This window comes from Crocodylus siamensis, chromosome 6 (genome assembly GCF_052110815.1).
Source record: "Crocodylus siamensis isolate JL-2025a chromosome 6, ASM5211081v1, whole genome shotgun sequence".
Taxonomy (NCBI): domain Eukaryota; kingdom Metazoa; phylum Chordata; order Crocodylia; family Crocodylidae; genus Crocodylus; species Crocodylus siamensis.
In genome coordinates this window covers 29,143,449-29,163,968 of record NC_143400.1, presented here as the reverse complement: position 1 = coordinate 29,163,968, position 20,520 = coordinate 29,143,449, and the positions used below count along the sequence as shown (strand labels likewise).

At 60.6% G+C, this 20,520-nt stretch overlaps 2 protein-coding genes across 9 annotated transcripts in view; both read left to right on the top strand.

Moving 5' to 3' along the window:
- OGDH (oxoglutarate dehydrogenase) overlaps positions 1-3,497 on the top strand; it is a 68,841-nt gene extending 65,344 nt beyond the window's left edge. For all 5 annotated transcript variants that reach the window (XM_090054886.1, XM_090054885.1, XM_090054883.1 and 2 more), the window contains 4 exons: positions 66-138; positions 1,495-1,658; positions 2,019-2,173; positions 2,693-3,497. In XM_090054886.1, coding sequence (XP_089911012.1) covers positions 66-138; positions 1,495-1,658; positions 2,019-2,173; positions 2,693-2,813 — 513 coding nt within the window. In that variant the 3' untranslated portion in view covers positions 2,814-3,497. The remainder of the gene's footprint in view (positions 1-65; positions 139-1,494; positions 1,659-2,018; positions 2,174-2,692) is intronic.
- Positions 3,498-4,607: 1,110 nt separating this feature from the next.
- On the top strand, positions 4,608-18,542 carry ZMIZ2 (zinc finger MIZ-type containing 2). Of its 4 annotated transcripts, none has more exons than XM_090054888.1 (20): positions 4,629-4,763; positions 5,293-5,378; positions 9,101-9,201; positions 9,596-9,710; positions 9,933-10,135; positions 10,464-10,656; positions 10,867-11,106; positions 11,554-11,727; positions 11,872-11,937; positions 12,088-12,247; positions 12,656-12,800; positions 12,919-13,129; positions 14,684-14,789; positions 14,948-15,105; positions 15,224-15,291; positions 15,546-15,614; positions 15,882-16,132; positions 16,281-16,456; positions 16,560-16,787; positions 17,154-18,542. In XM_090054888.1, the coding sequence occupies exons 3-20, from the start codon at positions 9,152-9,154 to the stop codon at positions 17,259-17,261; spliced, it is 2,721 nt and encodes a 906-aa protein (XP_089911014.1). In that variant the 5' UTR covers positions 4,629-4,763; positions 5,293-5,378; positions 9,101-9,151; the 3' UTR covers positions 17,262-18,542. The 4 variants fall into 4 exon arrangements, with proteins under 4 accessions (XP_089911016.1, XP_089911013.1, XP_089911014.1 ...); XM_090054889.1 differs by having other exon boundaries at positions 5,293-5,464; XM_090054890.1 differs by lacking the exon at positions 5,293-5,378 and having other exon boundaries at positions 4,608-4,763; positions 12,659-12,800.
- Positions 18,543-20,520: the final 1,978 nt, after the last annotated feature.

The window sequence follows — 20,520 nt, the reverse complement described above, 5'->3', positions numbered from 1 at the left end:
TGGTGCCCAGGCCTGACACCACCTTACTTGGGTGCACTCTGACAGCTTTGCTTATGACTTTCCAGCTCATTATCTTCACTCCCAAGTCCCTCCTGCGTCACCCTGAGGCTCGCTCTGGCTTTGATGAGATGCTATCAGGTATGAAGGGTGCATGAAGCAATGCGGGGGGGGGGAGCTGGGGGCGTGGATCCTGTGGGGCTGGTGCTGGGTAGAGCAACTTACATGCTGGGAAATAAGAACATTGTTCCTTGAGAGCCCTGCTCTTGCCTGGTCCCCTGGAGGTAGGGACATTTTTTTTGCGGGGGGAGGTTGGGAACAGGGAAGGGTTCTTATTCACTGGGAAATATGGTAATACCACTGCTTTCCCAGCTCTGCCCTTGTCTGGTTGGGAAATTAAAGCAACATGGAGGTATGCCCAGTTCATGCCACAGGGGGGCAGTCTACTCCCAAACATGGCTGCCCTTGGTAGAGCCTGATTATACTCCTGTTCAGAGATCTCCCTGCTGAGCCACTTCAGACTGGCTCTGGGTCAACAGGGCCTTCCCAGGGGTCTGCCTATGCCCCCCTGAAGCCCCAGCCAGTTCTAGCTCTGGTGCCTGCCTGATCCTGCTGCCCCTGAGCCACTGGGCCCATGAGGCTGAGGGCAGAGTACCCCAGGGAGCCTGCAAGGTGGCTGAATGAGTGCCAGGGTTGGGCTGGGCTCCCCAGCCAGTGCGAGGGCTCCAGGGCCCAGCTGGAGATCCTCATGGAGAGGGGGGTGCTTGTGGGGTAACATACTTCATGGTGTATCGCCAGGGTTCCTAACTCCTGGGCCATGGCCCGGTACTGGTCCGCAGAAGGGCTGGCTGCTGGTCCGCAGAAGGCTTGGCTGCTTGACCAGAAGTCCGGAAGTAACCGGCATACTGTGGACTGGCAGCCAACCCTTTTGTATATTCGGGGGGGTGGGGTGTGTCCAGTCTGTGGTTTGCCAGTCTGCAGCATAAAAAGGTTGGGACCCCCTGGTGTATGACATCATCCTTCCCCCTGTGACTGCCCTACAAAAGGTGTGTCTTATACACCAAAGTAAACAAAAATAGCTGAAACCCTTGAATTTTGGTCGCTTTTTTAAATAAATGGAATAAAAACTGGATTGCTGCACTTTTATCTTCTGCTTTCACCCCTTTCCAGGTTTCTCAGGGTGGGGACAGTCTTATAGAGGGGGGTGTCTTATGTTGGAGATTTATGGTAACCCCATGTTCTTGTTGCCCTGTTCTTTGGAGGGGGTGGGGGTGGGGTGTATCTTGTACATGGGAAGTAAAGTAACAGTGTTCTTGAACAGCCCTGCTCTAGCCAGTTCTGCTGGAGATGGGGATAGTCCTGTGGGGGCATGTTACACATTGGGAAAACATTATAATGTCCCTACTTTCTCACTTCTCCTTTTACCATATTTTCCAAAGTATAAGATGCCCCCCCTACCTCCAAACAGGCAATGTCATGCTTTGGCTCTCCTCCCAGGCACCCACTTCCAGCGTGTGATCCCAGAGGCCGGTGCGGCAGCCCAGGACCCAATGGGCGTGCGGCGGGTGCTGTTCTGCACAGGCAAGGTGTACTATGACCTCACGCGGGAGCGCAAGGCTCGTCACATGGAGGCTGAGGTGGCCATCACCCGGGTGGAGCAGGTGAGCGTGCCTCAAACCTAGGCATCTGGGGACCCCCTTGCTCTGCTATCGTGGCTTCCCTCATCCTATCACAGCTTCTCTTGCCCCTCCCCCTTCCCAGTGCCCCAGCTGACCCTGGGCACCAAAGCCAAGGTGATTTTTAGGCCCAAGCTAGAGGCCATGGTGTAGCAGAGACTCTAGAGAGGCAGCAGGGCTGATGCTGTGCATATTGGACTCCAGGATGGGGTGCCCATGGGTTCTCTATCCCTTCTGAGCAGCCTCAGCATAATGTTGCCCATCCAAGCTGTCGGGGAGCCCTGACTTCCATCCTCTAACCCCAGTGCCAGGCCGCTGTATCCATGCCCATCTCTCCTTCCACAGCTGTCCCCCTTCCCCTTCGACCTGCTCCAGCAGGAAGCTGAGAAGTACCCCAACGCTGAGCTGGCCTGGTGCCAGGAGGAGCACAAGAACCAGGGCTACTATGACTATGTCAAGCCACGCCTACGCACCACCATCAACCGAGCCAAGCCTGTGTGGTACGAGCCCCTCCCCACTCCTTGGTTGGGGGAGGGGATGGTTTGTGGGATCAAGGATGGGGGCAAGGTGCCTCCTCTGCCAAGGCACAGAAACTCTGGGCACAGCTGAGTCCAGAAATTGGGGGTCTTGTACATTGGGAAATACGGTGACATCACTGCTTTCTCACTCCCGCCTCTGCTTGTGGTTGGGGGTGGGGCAAGGGGGATCTTATACATTGAAAAACAAAGTAGCATCAGGCTTTCCTATTCCTGCCCTTGCCTGTTCTGATACAGTGGGAAATACGGTACTCTCATTGCTTTCTCAGTCTCCCCATAGGCAAGGGTGGGAAAGCAATTAAACAATTACTGTATTTCCCAGAGCATGATGTGCCCTCCCCCTTCGAACATGAATGTGTGCGCCAGCTTGCAGTGGCAACCTGGGGGACAGACCTGGGGGGGGATCCCAGCTGGCCTCTCAGTCTTGTCTCCATCTGGAGTCCTGGCACTGTGGAGCTGACAGACACCTCTCTTGCCACCCAGGTACGCTGGGCGTGATCCTGCAGCTGCCCCAGCCACAGGTAACAAGAAGACGCACGTTACAGAGCTGCAGCGCCTCCTGGACACAGCCTTCAACCTGGATGCCTACAAGGCCTTGGCCTAGGCCCCATGCTCTCCAATGGACCCTGCCTGCCGCTGAAGGAAGCTTGGGTTGAAACCTCACCCCCACACACATCCATGTACTCTTCCTCCCTCCCCCTCCCCTGGCACTGCCCTTGCCCCTCTGTGCCATGGAAGCTCCTAGCTATCCACTGCTGGCTCTTGCCATGGCCCAGGTTGGCGGGAGTCCTGGCCAGGCTCCACTTGAGCCTTAGAGGGGATGCGGGGTCCTCCCTCCTGTCCTGCCACTCCTGGGTGGCTCCTGGCATCCCTGCCTGGCTGTAAATGGTGCTATCTGTGCCCTTCTTGGCCCATGGAGGGGCTGGACTCTGCTAGCACCAGAACAGCGGCGCCTCTACCTTTTTTCCTAGTGTTGTGGTGGCCCTGGCCTGGGTTGGAAGTAGCTCTATTTCCTAACTCCCCAGCTATCCTGGCACCTGGTGCCACCTGCTGCTCCCTTCAGTTTGGGGATCTGGGCTCAGCCCTGATTTCCCTTGTGTGGCAGTGAGGTCTCCCAGACCTGCACAATGTTCAGATCTCACTTGTACCAAAGCTGGGTGGAGTGGTAGGGGGCACCGTGGGCAGCGCTGGCTCTTGCCCTTATTGCCTGACTTATTTATTTGGGGTATTTTCAGTTCTGATTTCTCTCTGGCTTCACCAATAAAACCTCCAAGGCTCTTCCAGGTCATGCTGTCTCCTGCCTTTAGCTTTCCTGCCTGTCCTATGCCAACCAGGCACCAAGGGGGTTAGGTCACTTACTTCCCCGTCTCCCAGTTTCCCCCTTGCCTGCTGGGTGAAGCTAGGCCTGGCTCCTCTGAGCCTGGCAGCTCCTTTTCAAAGGCCCAGGGCTCAATTGTGGGCCGGGGAGGACTGGGGGTTTATGGGGCAGTGCTGTGGGGAGGAAGACAATCCGGGTAGTAAAAGGATCCCAGGGGGCTTGTGGTGGCTGGGGGGCTGCGGCAGGCAGCAGTTCTGTGGCATGGGGAAGCTTGGTGATGGTGCTGAAAACCAAAAGCACTGGCTTGAAGGATCACAGGGGCCTGCAACGCTGGACCAGGGCCCATGGGCTCTAGGTGGCCGCTCCCAGAGCTGGGTGCTGCTGCCAGAAAGGCATTCTCTACAAGTGGGGCTAGGGAACAGGAGGTGCCAGGTTCGCTGGCAGTGCCAGGGCAGAGCTTCTGGGAGCCTGCAGTAGAGGATACAGCTCCCTGCAGAGCTAACACCATCCTTGGAGGAACAGAGGGAGGTGGTAGGACTCTGCTCTGGGCCAGGCCTTGGTTAGGGTATGCTGGCAGGGCAGGCTGGGGAGCAGGTGAAGAGGGACAAGTGGTGGCTGTGGGGAGTGGGGGCAGAGCTGCATCTGCCCATCCTCGTGCCCCAGTGTGGTGTCAGGGTGTTCACTCTGAAACCTACTGATGGCCGCCGCCCCCAGGCCTCCTAAGGGGCCAGGCCACAGGTGGTTAAGGGGGGGGTACGCTGTTCCTATAGCAACCGGAGAAGTTGGGGAGGAAGGAAAAGACCGCCTTTAGGACAGGAAGTGCAGCCTGAGGCTCAGCCCTAATTGGTTGCTCGGGCGGGGCTGCCCTTGGTCCAGAGGCGCTGGGCAGAGGAGGGGCCAACGGGAGAAGCGGAGCCGGCCGGGCCCAGGGTGCGGGCAGGAGTGGTGCGTTCTAGCAAATCGGGGGGCTGAATGCAAATGAGATGCAAATGTAGCCCGGCCGAGGCGGGGGCGGCAGGCCAGGAGGAAACTCAGGCCGGGCGGGGGAGCGGCGCTCGGCGCTCGGCTGCTCAGGCCTGGGCGGAGCGGGGCGGGGCGGGGCGGGGCGTGCGGGGATCGGCTCCATTGTGCAATCGCCGCGGCGGGGATCGGGCGGGATCGAGCGGGACCGGCGCTGCAATGTCCGTGGCCCCGGGCTGAGCCCGCGCCTCCCCCGCACCCGGCGCCGCGGGCAAGGTGAGCGCGGGGCGCTGGGTCTCTCGGGAAGGGCGGGGCCGATCCCCGCGTCGGATCTCCCGGGGCCGTCCGGACCCCGCAGCGCGCGGCGGGGACCGAGGCCCGAGCGCGCGGAGGACCCGGGCAGCTCCGCCGCTGTCGGGGCTCGAACCCGCGGCGCCGCCATTGTCCCGCGGCGCCCCCCAGCGTCGGGGCCGCCCCGCCGCCATCTTGGGGATGGGGGTACCCGAGGGGAGCTGTCGCCATGGCAACGCGGGCCTCGTCCCCGGGCCGGGGCCGCCAGCCTGCCCCACGCCGGCTTCTCCGGTGGGGAAAGCGAGGCGGGCCGGGCCCCTTGGCGAGCTCCGACCCGCCCGGCGGGGAAGCCGAGGCAGGCTCGTGGAGATCCCAGGTGTTCAGGGGGGCTTCCTTAACCTCGCCCCGCACCCATTTCTCAGGTGGGGAAACAGAGTCAGAGCGGGGGAGCAGCTAGCAGAGAACCCAGGTGGCTGGGGGGCTCTGTTAATCTCACCCTGTGCCTGTTTCTCAGGTGAGGCAGTGGCTTGGCAGAGGAGAGCCCAGGCGTCCAGGGGACCCCATGGGGGCTGAAGAGGCCCAGAGTGACCGAGCCTGCAGGCAAGGCCGGCCAGCCGGCTAGGGCAGGGGGATGGGGAGCCCGGGCGCCTGGGTTCTGGGACCAGCAGCGTGGGAGAGCAGTTAGAGTAAGTGGGCAACTGCTTGGGGTCTGTTGGGCCAGGCCAGGCCTGTGTCTCAGTGTCAGGTGCTGTACATGTCGTGGCAAGCAAATCCCGGCCTGCAGGAGCCTGGTGCAGAGCCGAGCTGAAGTCATTGCCCCACTCACTAGCTATTGGCCGGCTGGATCCCGGCCCAGCTGCGCTCGGTGCTGTACTGTCCTGGAGGGTCTGGCAGGTGTCCTGGACACCTGGGGGGAGGACGGATGCTTGGCTTCCCTGTGTGTGCCCTGGTCACTCGGGTCCTACATGCGCATGCATCCCAGTTGCGGGGGGCGCACATGCGATAATTTTTGTCCCCCAGAGGCCTGGGTTCTACGTGCGTGTGTGTGCATGCATGCGAGCGTGTCGAATGCCTGGGTTCAGTATATGTGTCTGAGTGTGCGCGCACGTGCGTGTGTCCCAGACACCTGGGTTCTACATGCGCTCTCCTGGGGCTGGGGGCTGTGTGTGTGTGTGTGCATCCTGGACACCTGGGTCCTGACCTTGTGTGTGTGTGTGTGTGTTTTTGCATGCTCACTAGGGGGCATGGTCTTGGCCTCGATGCATGCATATGTCAGGCTCGTCTGGATTTCCCAGGCAGGGCAGGCCCCGGAAATCCCCCCAGGGCTGCGCCATGGCCTGCTGGGGGGAGGGAGGGCACACTTCTTCCTGGCAGTGTCCTTAGTGTGACTTCCCCCACACACACAGAGGCAGTGGCTGGGATGTGTCATCCCCACCCCCATGCGTGGGCCGTCGCAGAGCTGCCAGCAAGAGGGGGGTTGGGGGGGGGGGCCGTGTGTCACGGCAGCATGTGTCAGTGGTGGTGCCAGCCCTGCATGTGTCATGGTAGCCCACAGGTCAGCCATCCTGTGAGCTTCACGTGTGGCACAGTAGCGCATGGGTTAGCAACAGTGCAAGCCTGGCGTGCATCACAGCAGTGTGTATAAGTGCTGGTATGACCCTGGTGTGTGACATGCCAGTGAATGGGTCAGTAGTGGTGTGAGCCCCATGCATGTCATGGTAACACACAGGTCAGCAGTGGTGTGAGCCCCGCATGTGTCATTGTAGTTCATGGGTCAACAATGGTGTGAACACTGCGTGTATCATGGTAGTGCACAAGTCAGAAACTGTGTGAGCCCCACATGTGTTACGGTAGCACACAGGTCAGCAATGGTGTGAGCTCCATGTGTGTCATTGTAGTACGCTGGTCAACATGTGTGTCATGGTAGCATGTTAGTCAGCAACAGTATGAGCCCCATGTATGTCATGGTAGTGCACGGGTCAGCAATGGTGTGAGCCCCATGTGTCATGGTAGCACATGGGTCAGCAACAGTATGTGTTGTTGTAGTACATGGGTCAGCGATGGTGTGAGCCCCTCGTGTGTCATTGTAGCTCACGGGTCAGCAATGGTGTGAAAAATGCATGTCATGTTAGGGCACGGATCAGCAGTGCTGTGAGCCTTGTGTGTCACAGTAGTGCATGGGTCAGCAATAGCACAAGCCTGGCATGCGTCACAGTGGCATGTATCAACAATGGTGCAAGCCTGGTGTGTCATGGCAATGCATGGGTCAGCAGTCATGTGAGGCCCACGTCTTTCATGGTAGTGCACAGGTCAGCAATGGTGTGAGTCCTGCATGTGTCATGGTAGCAAGTATCAGTGACTGATAATCTATGCACTGCTGTGACACACCAGGCTTGCACAGTCACACTGGCCCCATGTGTGTCATGGTAGCACATGGGTCAGCAGTCATACGAGTCTGGGTCATGGTAGCATATGGGTTGGCAGTCATGCAAGCCACGTGCATGTCATGATATCACGGGTCAGCAGTCGTGAGCCTCACATGTCATGGTAGTACATGGGTCAATGCTTGTGCAAGCTGGTTGCACATGGCAGCAATGCTCATATGAGCTGGAGGTCACCTCCAGCTTCGTGTCTTGCTCCTTCCTGGGCCAGTGCCATGGGGCAGGGTCTGTGCCCCCCAGTCATCTGTATGCCAGGGCAGTGCCCCAACCTGCCCTGTGGTGAAGGAGCCCAAGGGCATGTATGGCACTGTGCAGGGCACAGATTCCCCCCAGCCACAGGGCCACGGCCAGAGTTACCTCCACACTCTGGCCACTATCCTCTTGCTCACGCAGGTCAGCCATAGTGCTCCCATGTGGGCATCACACCATGCAGCATGCCCAGTCCTGGTGCCCACATAGCTGGCAGCGGGGCTGGCTGGGCCAGTCCATCCCCATGGCAGACATGTTCTGGGTGCCCTTCTGTGCCTGTCCCAGCCCCTAGTCCTGGGAATATACTAGGACCAGTTGGATGCTGCGCCCTGCTCTCCTGCTGCAGCTGGGAGGGTTAAGTGCATGGGGAGGGGTGTCAGAGCAGCTTGGCTACCTAATGATTATAGCAGGCTGGGAGTGCAGGGTCTATTCCCCCCGACCTTCCCCCTGTGCCTCAGTTTCCCCCTCCCAGCAGGCATCTGGGATGTCTCCATTCTCTGCCCTCTGGAGCTAGGGGGTTAAATGTGGGGCGGGTGGGGGAGAGGGAATAGCAAAGCAGCCTGGCTGCCTAATGGTTCGAGTGGGGTGGGGCAGGGGGTCTGGTCTCCCATGCCTCAGTTTCCCCCTCCCAGCAGGCCTTCAGTGGAACCTGAAGTGACACTGTCCCTTTAAGGGAGCTGGTTTGGACTGCTGAGACTAGGAGCGGCTCCAGGAGAACGCTGTGTTCTGCCTGCCCAGGGGAGTGGTGCTGGGGCCTGCCAGGAGCTGGGGCCCCTGGGTGGGGGCCCAGACACAGCCAGCTCTGGGGTAGAGCAGTGCCTAGCCTATGGGCCCCCTGCTCTTCTGCCTCTTAACCCCTTCCTGCTCCCCCCCAGCCAGCTCAGCACCAAGAGGCTGTAGTTGAACCATGCCTCAGTTTCCCTCAGCCCGTGCTGGATTCCAGCCCCATCCACCAGCCACAGTCTGGCTGAGATCTACCCAGTGAGCTGCCTGTGACCCACCATGGTAGGGCAGCAGGTTGGCCTGAGCCCTTGGGAATCCCCCCAGGACTCCTGGTTCTCTTTAGGCTCTGGGTGGGGGAGGGGAGGTTGTTGTCAGGAAGTCAGAGGCCTGGGTTCTCTCCAGCTGTGGGAGGGGAGTGGGGTTAGTGGGGTGTAGGGGGGTGGGGATGCCTGGGTTCTCCAGCTGTGGGAGGGGAGTGGGGTTAGAGGGGTGTAGGGGGGTGGGGAGGCCTGGGTTCTCTCCAGCTGTGGGAGGGGAGTGGGGCTGGGGGGTGAGAGGAGGGGCCCTGGGAGCCCAGACTCCTGGGTTCTCCCCAGCCAACACCAGCATGGGGGCACAGGGGGGTCCTTTACCCCATGCCAGGGTTTGGGGGGACAGGAGGGTTCCCTGGTGAGGCAGAGGCGAACGGGAGACGCGTGCCAAGGCCGCCGCGGCTGGGCCGGGCAGGACGCCAAGTTCTCTCCCAGGTTGATGTCGGCGCTGCCAGGAGCGAGAGTGAACACTCCCCCGGCACAGCGGGTCCTGCTGTAGGTGGGGCCTGCTCAGCCCTGCCCAGCTGGGGACTGCCCCCCTGTCCCCCAGCACCCCCTCCTGAAAGAGACTTCCAGCTGATGCCTGCTTGCTCCCCAGAACTCTCTGGAGCTGCCACCACCCCTGTGGGTGCCCCGGGACACGCCGCCGATGAGCTCCATGAACCCAATGAAACCTTCTCTGCCACCCACACCGCATGGGTGAGTGCTGGGGGGCCTGGCCAGGGCTGGCCACATGGCCAACAGGCATGGGGACATACCTGAGCCACATGGGCCTGGGTCAGTGCCTTCTCCCCAGACACGAACCCCCCTCAGCATCTTCCCCCCTTCCTCCACAGATCCCCCGTTGTCTCTTGACCTGGCCACAGATCCGCCCGCCTGTCCTCTTTGCTCAGGCCATGGATCCCCCCACCCCCTCCAGTATGGCCACAGACCCCTCTCCAGCCAAGGATTCAAATCCTTGGCCCCACAACTCCTGGCCAGCCCCCACGTGCACATGTGTGTTCACTGCCACACTGGTCATGTGTGACCTGTGTTCCCTGTTTTCCCCCCACAATCTTCCTGTCTGTTAATGAAGTTGTTTTTCATTTCCTAGTGATGGTTCATTTGCATACGAGTCGGTTCCTTGGCAACAGAACACCAATCAGCCGGCCGGATCTCTCTCCGTGGTAACCACCGTGTGGGGAGTCAGCAACACGTCCCAGAGCCAGGTACCAGTGCCTGGAAGCTGGCATTGGGAGCACGGGGGATCCCTGCCCCCAGACCCCTCCCCTCCCCCCCGCCCCAGTGGATGGGGGTGCCCAGTCCATGCAAAATAGTGCCATGGAGAAGCCCATGGGCCTGATTCCCACCTGCTGGGCCTACCCCAGGTACCATGCAAGTGTCATGTGGGTTTTGACGGGACCTATCTCGGACTCTGCTCACTCCCCTAGGTGTTCGGAAATCCCATGGGCCCCGGTGGGAACACATCTGGTACCTCCATGATGCCCGGTCTGGCTAGCAGTGGCTCAGGCATGAGCTCGCCCCCGTTCCTGGCTCAGCAGCCATTTGCTGAGGGCGCTGCAAGCAAGAGCTACGTCCAGCAGGGTGTCTATGGGCGCGGCACCTATGCTGGTGGGCCCAGCTTTGCAGCTAGGTAAGGACAGGAACAGCACCAGGCCCATGGGGGCACCCTCCCTCCATGCCTGCCCCCTGTTCCTGGGCACTTGGCAGCAGGCAGCGATTTCAGCTGGGTGCCCTGGTGTTAAGGGGCTGGGGGAGCTAGGGATTGGGTGGAAACATGGGGACCTACATGGCTTGTCCCCTTTATGCCAAGGGTCACCCTGGGCACACAAGCTGCTGTTCCAGGCTGGTTGGGTGTGGAGTCTGCCATGTGCCTACCATGGGACAAGGGACTAGAGCAGGGAAACGGATGGCTGCACTAGGATGTTTGCCCCAACACCCTTCTTGTCCCCGCCCTGCAGCTATGCAGGCAGTCCCAATGGCCCCGGGGGCCTGGCACTCCCCTCCCACGCTGCGCGGCCACCTACTGACTTCACCCAGGCGGCTGCTGCTGCTGCTGTTGCTGCTGCTGCTGCCACAGCCACGGCCACGGCCACAGCCACGGTGGCCGCCCTGCAGGAGAAGCAAAGTCAGGAGCTGAGCCAGTATGGAGCAGTACGTGTCTCTTTGTGGCTGGGTGCCCCACAAGCACCACCTGCCTGGGGCTAGGAGCCTAGGGAGGGGGGGCTGGGTGCCTGGGCAGTGGAAGGGGTGCAGGTGGGTGTTGGGTGGGGGTAGGAGTGGGTGCCCAGTGCCAGGGTAATGCCCTGCCCTTGGGATGAACCCTGACCTGCCCCCACCCCCTCCTGCCCCCTGTCTCTGCAGATGGGGGCCGGGCAGACCTTTGGCGGGCAGTTCGTGCCACACTCAGTGCCGCGTGGCCCCGCTGCCTTGGGGACTGTTATGGGTCCGTCGGGCATGGCTCCCATGACTCTGAACCCTGCCCGGGCCCCTGGCTTGAGCCCCCTGTACGGTGGGCAGCGGTTGCCTCAGCATGGCTACCCTGGCCCCCCTCAGACCCAGCAGCTGCCCCGCCAGGGCGTCAAGAGGGCCTACCCCAGCGACGTGAGTATGGGCTGTGAGTGGGTGGGCACCAGGGGGTGATGCACCAGCCCCCAATTCAGGGCCCAGGGTGGGGTGTCAGGAAGGTGCTGCCAGACCTGTGTTGGTGCCAGCTGCCAGGCTTCCAGCCCTTGCCCAGATCAAGCCCAACCAGGGCTGGTTCAGCTGAGTGACCTAGGTCTGGGAGCTAGGGGCTGGGTGCCCGGGCACTAGAAGACTGGAGACTGGGTGCTTGGGCATTGGGTCCTGGGCAGGGCTGGGTGCTCTGAGAGGGGGGTAAGGGTTGCCCAGCCCAGCCTGTGCCCCTGCACTAGCTCCACCCCGGAAGCAGCCGCATTCTTCCCATTGGACATCAAACCTTGATTCAGGGCTCTGGTTCCTTTCTGTGCATCAGGTGGGGGCTGGCGCTGCTCAGTTCCCCTCATAACACCCTCTTACCCCTTGCCTCAGGGCTACCCAGGCCAGCAGTACCTGCAGGGGGGGCAGTACCCAAGCCAGGCTGTGCAGTACACCCCCAGCGCCCCCCAGCCATCGGCCCCCTCCCCCTCCTACCCCGGGCACAGGATGCAGCAGAGCATGGGCCAGTATCTCACTGCTTCGGGGTCCACTGGACCCTACTACAAGGTAAGTGCTTGGCTGGCAGGCGTCTCCACAGCTTGCTTGGAGGGAGGGAGTAACGCAGGAAGGGAACCCAGGAGCCCTGGCCGTGAGCTGGAGCACCGGGGCTGGGCTAGGATCCCTGGTTAATTCCATCTCTTGGCTTGCCAGCCCAACGATCAGTTCAATGGGCAGAACGCCAGCTTCGGCACCTACAGCCAAGCTACCATGAATGGGGTGAGTCCTGGCAGCGGGCATGGGGCAGCTGAACGAGCCCCTCCCCGAGAGTACAGTGGGGCTGCGGGCCCCTTCCAGTTTCCCCTGTACCCTGGCTGGTCCCTTGGTGCTGGGGGCGAGACTTATGCTGCTTGGGATTCGCCCTTGCAGCCCGGCAGGTCCATGCCCAGCTACCCCAGCTCGCCTGGGAACCCCACGCCCCCTGTGACACCTGGCAGTGCCCTGCCGCCCTATGGCTCACCCGGGCAGGACGTCAAGTCACCCTTCCTGCCAGACATCAAGCCCAGCATCCTGCACCCGTCCCCCTCAGGTAAGGAATCCCCACACTGCCTTGGTGCCCCCCCCCATGGCTTCTGATGTGGTGGGCTGGGGCCTGCCGGGGGGGCTGGGAGGTAAGCCCCCCCTCCCTTGACACCTCCCGTGGCTTTTTGGGCCGCCCCCTGAGGCCTGGGGCTGTTGGAGTGGGGATAGAGGGGGTAAGACCCCCTCCTTTGGTGGCTGCCATGGCTTTTGGGGGTATCCTGGCACCCCAGGACCCTGTGGGTGGTGGTCCTGAGCTTTGCAGAGGTGGGCAGCCCCTTTAAGAGCCAGACTCCAGTTGTTAGAGTTCAGAGGGGTTGTGGCCTTTATGGGCAGGGCTTGTTCAGGGGCAGAGTCGAGGCCCCCAGGCTCTGCCTACCAAGGGGGCGATGTGAGGGGTTGACGGGATGCCCCCCAGCAGGTGGGCCATGCGAGGAGCTGCGCCTCACCTTCCCGGTGCGTGATGGCGTGGTGCTGGAGCCCTTCCGCCTGCAGCACAACCTGGCCGTCAGCAACCACGTCTTCCAGCTGCGTGACTCTGTCTACAAGACCCTCATGATGCGGTGGGGGCTCCCCATCACTCCCCCTTCCTTCCCTCAAGCTGGAGGGATCCCAGGGGATCAGCCCTGGAGACCCTCCAGCCCCCCAGGGCTCACTGGGATGCTCTCCCCCTGCCCCCAGGCCTGATCTGGAGCTGCAGTTCAAATGCTACCACCACGAGGACAGGCAGATGAACACCAACTGGCCGGCTTCGGTGCAAGTGAGTGTCAATGCCACGCCGCTGACCATCGAGCGCGGGGACAACAAGACCTCTCACAAGCCCCTCTACCTGAAGCATGTGTGCCAGCCGGGCCGCAACACCATCCAGATCACTGTCACTGCCTGCTGCTGCGTGAGTGCCTTCTCCCCAGAACCCCCTAACTTGGCTTGGGGTGTGAGTGCCATGGGGTGGAACTGTGTGGCTGTGTGTCCTCGCTCAGGGGCCATGTGGGTAGCCCAGGACCATGGCAGGTTGGGGTGGGAGCAGAGTAGCAGATGGGGCAGGGAGCACAGGATAGGAAGCAGAAGCAGAGCAGCTGATAGGGCAGGGATTGGAAAGCAGAGCAGCTGATGGGGCCTGCAGATGCCCCCCCACCTGATGGGGCAGAGAGCACAGGACAGGGAGCCAAACATGGATCAGCTGATGGGGCAGGATGCTGAATGCAGAGCAGCCGATGGGGCCTGCAGCTATCCCCCCACTTGAGGCATCCCCCACAACATAACTGGGCCCAGTCCAGCTCAGGGCCAAGGGGAAGGAAGGAGCTGGTTTCCCTCCACACCAAGCCCCCAGATACTGAGGAAGGCCAAGCCCCTTCAGCATGTGCTGAGCCGGCCAGCCAAGCCTGAGAGCACAGGAGAGAGGAGCTGACTTGCTTTTTTGATGGGTTTTGGATCTCCAGATTGGAAAAGTGTTGATTTCCACTCCCCTGGCCAAAAAGCCCCCAGAACTGTCACATTTGGGCCCAGAACTCAGGTGTTTTGCCTGGCAAGTCACAGACTGGCTTGCTTGTAGCCTCTGGTGTGGCCATGTTGCATATACCTCCATGGGCTGCTGTGGGAGTTTTGAAGGGTGGGCTGGGAGCAGAAGGGCCTGGACTACATTTCCCGGACTACATTGCAGCACTCCAGCCTTTATCCCCATTTTCTGTTTTGCCTCTCTCTTTCTGGCAACTCCAATGAGATGCTCAGAGGTTCCCATCTAGAACAGGGCTCTGGGAAGGCCTGGCTGCTGGGGGGAGGGTGGCCTAGTAGTGAGTCGGGCAGTGGGGCCAACTCCTTGGAGCAGCCAGCGGGAGGTGCTGGGAGCCCAGATGCTTGGGTTTCAGCTCTTGCTGCATGCCATAGGCCGTCGATGCTGCCCATTGGCAGCTGGATGAATTGAAATCCTTCACTGGGGCCAGAGATGGCAAGATCTGTCCTCCCATGCCCTTGAGCATGAGCCCAGATCTAAGCCAGACCCCTGAGGCATCTGAGGTCTTGGTTTCAACCATCCCATAACCGTCAGCAGCTACATTTCTCCCACAACCCCTCACTGGACTGGGCTGTGGAGACCAGGGAGGATCTGTGTGAGGCATCAGTGCAACTGGGGGCAGAGCTGAGGTCCCGTAGCTAGAAGTGGGTTAATAGCAGATCACAGGGTCTTTGCATGGTGCACAGGGAGAGAATCCAGGAGTTATGTGGGCCCCCTCCAGAAGGGAGTTTGGAGACAGCTCTTCTGTACCCAGGGGGGAGTGCATTGGAGATCTTGAGCTCTTGTACTGGACCCAGTCAACCAGGAGACTGGGGTGGCTGTGCAAAGGGACAGCCAGGCATGTGCCCCCCAGAGCTCAGAACTGGGGATCTCTGTGGGCAGAGCTCCCATGGGAAGCCCTGTCCCCTCTCTGAACCCTGGCCCCATCCTTTGCAGTCTCACCTCTTCGTGCTGCAGCTGGTTCACCGCCCCTCTGTGCGCTCCGTGCTGCAAGGTCTCATCAAGAAGCGGCTGCTGCCAGCTGAACACTGCATCACCAAGAGTGAGTGCCTGGGGGAGCTGGGAGCCGGGAGCTTGGCTGGAGCAGGGGGTGGGAGCCCAGTCCCTGAAGGGCTGCACCTGGTGAGCTGCTCCCAGTTTGGGGTCCTGCAACCAGTAAGAGCCATGACCCTGCCCTGTGGCCTCTCCCTCCCTGCCCAGTCAAGCGCAATTTCAGCAGCGGCACCATCCCAGGCACACCGGGTCCCAATGGAGAGGATGGGGTGGAGCAGACAGCCATCAAGGTGTCCCTCAAATGCCCCATCACCTTCCGGAGGATCCAGCTGCCCGCCAGGGGCCACGACTGCCGGCACATCCAGGTGAGACCCACTTCCCTTGCTCCTGATCCCTGGGCCTGGTGGAGCGGGGTGCCTCCCTCAGAGCACGGTGCCTGCTGGGGTAGCACAACCTGGCTCACCTGCTGTCTCCCATGCCCAGTGCTTTGACCTGGAGTCCTACCTGCAGCTGAACTGTGAGAGGGGGACCTGGCGATGCCCTGTCTGCAAGTGAGTGGCTGATTCAGGGCAGCAAGGTGCAGCAGTTAGAACCAGGCTCTGCTGGGGAATTTCCAGTCCTACAATGCCTCAGTTTCCCCATGTGTATGACAGGCATCAGGATGGGGGCATCTGTCCTGATCTCTGCTGGCAGGACATAGGGTATCCAGGCCGGGAGGGGTTGTGGTGGGGGTGTGGGCTGCTATGGGGTGCTGAGCCCACGCTTACTCAGCCTCCTTCTCACCCCTGCCATACCTTGCCTGCAGCAAGACAGCCCTGCTGGAGGGACTGGAGGTGGACCAGTACATGCTGGGCATCCTCATCTACATCCAAAAGTAAGTGCCCCCCTGCCTTGCCCCATACCACACTGTAATGCTAGAACCAGCTCTCACCACCAGGGGGCAGGGCAAGCCAGAGGTGCGCCAGCTGCCCTGGAGACCTGCTGCCAAGGGCCATGTCCTGGAGACTCCCCTAGCCTGACACACCATGGGTAGCTGAGTGGCCTTGGTGCTGTGAGCTGTGTTTAGCACAGAAAAAGCACTGGGCACAGCCTGCTAGACTCAGCAAGGGCTAATCAGCCCTGTGGTACTCTGCCTCCTCAGCTCCGACTACGAGGAGATCACCATCGACCCAACGTGCAGCTGGAAGCCAGTGCCCGTCAAGCCTGACGTGCATGTCAAGGAGGACCCAGACGGCCCTGTGCTAAAGCGCTGCCGTACCCTGAGCCCCAGTCACATGGTGCTGCCCAACGTCATGGAGATGATCGCGGCCCTGGGTCCTGGCTCCTCACCCTTTGCTCCCCTGCAGCCTCCACCCGCTGCAGGTGGCACTGCTGCGGACTACAGTAGCCAGGGTGAGTGTTCCTCACATTCCTTTGCATTGGGTGCTGTACAGGGGGGTCAGGGCATGAGGTATCCCAGCCTGGGGGGCCATGGGGGTAGGGCAAAGGGTATCCAGGCAGTGGGGCTGTGGGCAGGGCATGACATGCATCTCCCCTGCAGGCTCCACATTCCCTGGCCCTGGGAGCTTCCCGGACTCCTTCCCCCCCACCAACCCCGGCACGCCAACGCTGCCTGACTTTCCGCCAGCACCGCCTCCTGTCTCCTACCCACCCGATGTGCCTGGTGGCCTCCTAACTCCTGAGAAGCCGCCTGCATCCTCTGGCACCACCACACAGGTCAGCTCAGGGAGCCAGTACAGGCTGTGTGGCCCTGAGGCCTGCCACGGCTATCCCCTGACTGGTGCTGCCTTCACCGTTGGCTTTTCTTTTCCCTCTGCAGATGCCCCCAGCGGGCCGAATGGACCCTTCCCACAATGCCGTGCAGCAAGGGCTCCATGCTCCCGGCCTGGGCAGCCACCGTGCCACGCCACAGGCCCGACCACCACTGGCACAGGGAGGATCGGGGCCACCGGGCCACACTGGGGACCTGACCTTCACTCCCGGGCCAGGAATGGTGGGGCAGACAGGCATGCCAGGGGCCACAGACGGCTCGGAGCCTTCCCTGGACGTAAGTGATCCCCCTTCCCTCCCCATCTCCCTGTAGCCTCATGCCAGCTGGTGCCCAGGGCGCAGCCCCTGGCTGGCCAGGCTGGAGTAAGCCAGCTGGGATTCCTGGGTTTGGAGTAGGGGTGGATGAGCCAGACCCCTGGGTTCACTTGCCAGTAGGGTTGGAGCTGAAGCAGGAAAGCCTGGGCTCTTTTCCCAGCGGGGCTGGATCTGGGGAGCCCAGATTTCTGGGTTCTTTTCTCTGTGGGACTGGAGCAGGGGTGGGTGAGCCCAGATTCTTGGGTTCTTTTCTCAGCAGGGCTGGATGGGGGAGCCCAGATTCCTGGGTTCTTTCCCGCCCAGCTGACGGCCTCCCCTCTGTCTGCAGCTGCTGCCTGAGCTGACCAACCCCGACGAGCTGCTGTCTTACCTGGGCCCCCCCGACCTGCCCACCAACAGCAACGATGACCTCCTGTCCCTCTTCGAGACCAACTGAACTTCTCTCTCCCCTCCATGGACCTCTCCCCACGCCCAGTGTTTGGGCCTGAAGCTTCTGCTGCTGCCATGGGGAACCGTGGTGACTCTGGGCAGGGAGGACCCAGGGGTCCAGGATGTGGGCCGGGAGATCTGTGGCTGGAAAAGAGCCCTACTGACCCTGTGGCTGGGTGCCTGGACATGGTATCTGTCCCACAGTGAAACATCCCGTGTCCTTTCCCACCCCCATCCCCCGCCAGTGCCCTCAGGATCCCTTGCCGCCTCTATGCCCTGGATGTGTGTGGGCAGCTGTGCGAGGCGAGAGCGGCCGGATCCCGGCCCCACAAGCACAAGGATGTACATAGTGTAGAAACACTAACCCCTCCCCAGCCCATGACATATTTAAAGGCAAGTGCATCGCCCCAGCCCCCCTGTATATACATGTGCATACGCTGCCCCATCTGTAACATAGCCCCTGCTGTGTGGCGCGCCCCCCCCCCCCCAGCCCGCCAGCTGCACCCTGTGGCCTGTCTGCCTCTGCCCCGAGCTGTGGCGGAAAGAATCAAGGCTGTTTCCAGCCCCTGAGCACGCCCAGATCAGCCCGGGGGGTGAATAAAAAATTGGAGTGATAAGGAAAGGAACACACCTCCCAGCACACGCATGCACGCACACGGATACATGCAGGCATGTACATAGACGTTAAGAGAGGGAAGTAGGGCTGGAAGGGGTCTCCAGAGGTTATCTAGTCCAACCCTGACTTGCATACATATATGCGCATGCACATGGATAGACACATGGACATGCATGCATAGCCATGTACATGCACAGATGTGCATACCGCTATGCACATACACACATGCAGACCCGTGCACACAAGCACATACAGGCATGCATGTGCACACGTGCTTGTATACACACAGACGTGCGCACATGCAGCTGTGGGCTCACATGCACACACTTGCAGAGACACGCTCAGACTTGAGCACACAGACATGTGCACACAAGACGTATGCACACCCTGCACAGGCGTGCAAGCATATGCCCACAAACACACAGACGTGCACACTTGCAAGGAAGGGGGAGTAGGAGTATGCACTTCCCTTCCCCACGCATGTGCGTGCACACACTTCTCCCCATCCCAGCCTGACCTCAGCAGAAGCTGGGGTCCTGGGAGGGGCCTGCTACCCCCAGTTGGCCCCCCCACCCTGTCCCGCCTGTTTCCAAGCGCCGCGGCTGCGGCCCCAGTTGGTGTTGGTGTACCTGGGTGTCCTTGCTCTCCATTAAAGGATTTCTTTTGATCATGGGCCCTGTGTTGCCCACCAGGGGTTTGGCTCTGGGGTCGAAGGGGTTAATGCCAGCCAGAGGAGGGGAGGGGTATGGGACTGGCAGGGTGGCATTTGTGTGTTGGCATGTGTTGGGGTACACAGCTGTGCCCCTATCTGTCACATGTATGTGTGTCCCAGACGCCTGGATTCTTCATGTGTGCGTCTTGTGTGTGTCTCCATATTGGGGTATGTAGGGGTACACAGCTGTGCCTCCATCCATCACGTGTGTATCCTGCATGCCTGGGCTGTATGCATTTGTGTCCATGTTGAGATGGGGAGGGGTACACACCTATTGCCCCATCTGTCACACATTTGTGTGTGTGTGTGTCTCACCTAATTGCCAGGGTTCTTTGTATGTTGGAAGACTGTATAGTTACATATCTGTGCCTGCCAGCCCTTGTGTGTGTGTGTGCCCCCAGTGGGATGTGGAGGGGTACACAGCTGCCCTATCCATCGTGCATGCATGAATGCATACCAGTGTTGTGCGTATGCCTGTGTTTGGAGGGGGAATGGTTGCTCTTTTTATGCCCCATCCCTCACTAGTGTGTTTGTGTGCATGTCTGTGCATGTGTGGCTGCGTGTAAGTGTGCATAGGCATGGCCGTGTGTGTGTGCACCTGTATTGGGAGGGGGTGCAGTTTACTCCCCTTATTCCCCCTCCCTCACTAGTATGTGTGTGTGTCTGTGTGCATGCATGGCTGCATGTATGTGTGTGTATGTGTGCGCATGTCTGCATGCTTGTGTTCCAGTGATGGGGTAAGTCCAGGGGCATTGTGGGGTGGTAACAGGCCTGCCCCCCGGCCCCCATATGACTGGTGGGGAGGGGGGATGCCTAGCATCTCATCAGTCCCTAGCTCCCAGAGTCCCAGGGTCATACAAGAAGCTTGGGCATGAGGGCCATGCCCCCTTCTCTCTCATTCTCCTTCCAGACATGGATACCCACACCACCCTCAGTTTTTATGGCACCTAGTGCCCAGATGTTCCACAGACCTCTGTTGCCCTAGCAACTGGTACCCACACTACCCTCAGTTGCTGACAGCTGGTACCCACACCAGCTTTGGTTGCCATGGCCCCTGATGTCCACACCTCTCAGGAGTGGCTCTGCGCAAGGGAGCACTCATTCCCAGGGAGACCTTGACAGGCTCCATGGCCATGGCCTTGACCATCCCAGCTTCCCCCTGTGCCAGGAAAGGAGTCCAGATCACCAGGCACCCCCTTCCCATCTGTATCTGGGGCCCATATTGTCTCCATCATGGGCTCCTGGTGGCCCTGGGGGTTTGGAAGTGATTCTAAGGACCCTGGAGTCCTGCAGGGAGGTGTGAGGCCCCCTGGGCAGGTGCAGCTGCTCTCCCTCCCCCCCGGGGCTGTGGGGCGGACACTCAGGGTCAACCAATGGCAGCAGCTTCGCAGGCAGGCAGGGGGCTGGGGCTGCGCCAGCCATAGTCTGGCTCCCAGGTGAGACTAAACACAGATGCCAGATGCACTTGGCCCAGAGAGAGGCCAGAGCACGCATGCGCGTGGAAGGATGCATCCCAGAACACACAAGTGCACATGGAGAGACAGCCAGAGTGCACACTTGCACACAGAGATACAGCCCAGAACACACAAGTGTACACGGACAAATAGCCAGACCACATGTTTACACCAAGAGGGACACAGCCCAGAACATGAGCACATGAGGCAATAGCCAGAACGTATGCTGGCCCATGGAGGGATACAGCCCAGAACATATCCATGAACATGGAGAAATAGCCAGAGTGCACATGTGCACACAGAGAGACAGCTTGCTTGCATGTGAAAGGATACAGGCCAGAACACGAATGTGCACACAGAAAGGCAGCCAGAACACGCACTTGCACATGGAGGGATATAGCCCAGAACATGCATACGCATGCAGACAGCCTGGAGCACAACCAGAAGCAGCCTGGAGCACGTCTGCACATGCAGATGGCTCAGG

Bases quoted from the DNA above. Each gene is read 5' to 3' on its own strand.
- ZMIZ2 (XM_090054887.1), top strand. From the start codon at position 9,152: ATGAGCTCCATGAACCCAATGAAACCTTCTCTGCCACCCACACCGCAT. The intron at 11,938-12,087 runs GTGAGTCCTGGC...TCGCCCTTGCAG, and splicing joins GCCAAGCTACCATGAATGGG to CCCGGCAGGTCCATGCCCAG. The intron at 16,457-16,559 runs GTCAGCTCAGGG...TTCCCTCTGCAG, and splicing joins CCTCTGGCACCACCACACAG to ATGCCCCCAGCGGGCCGAAT.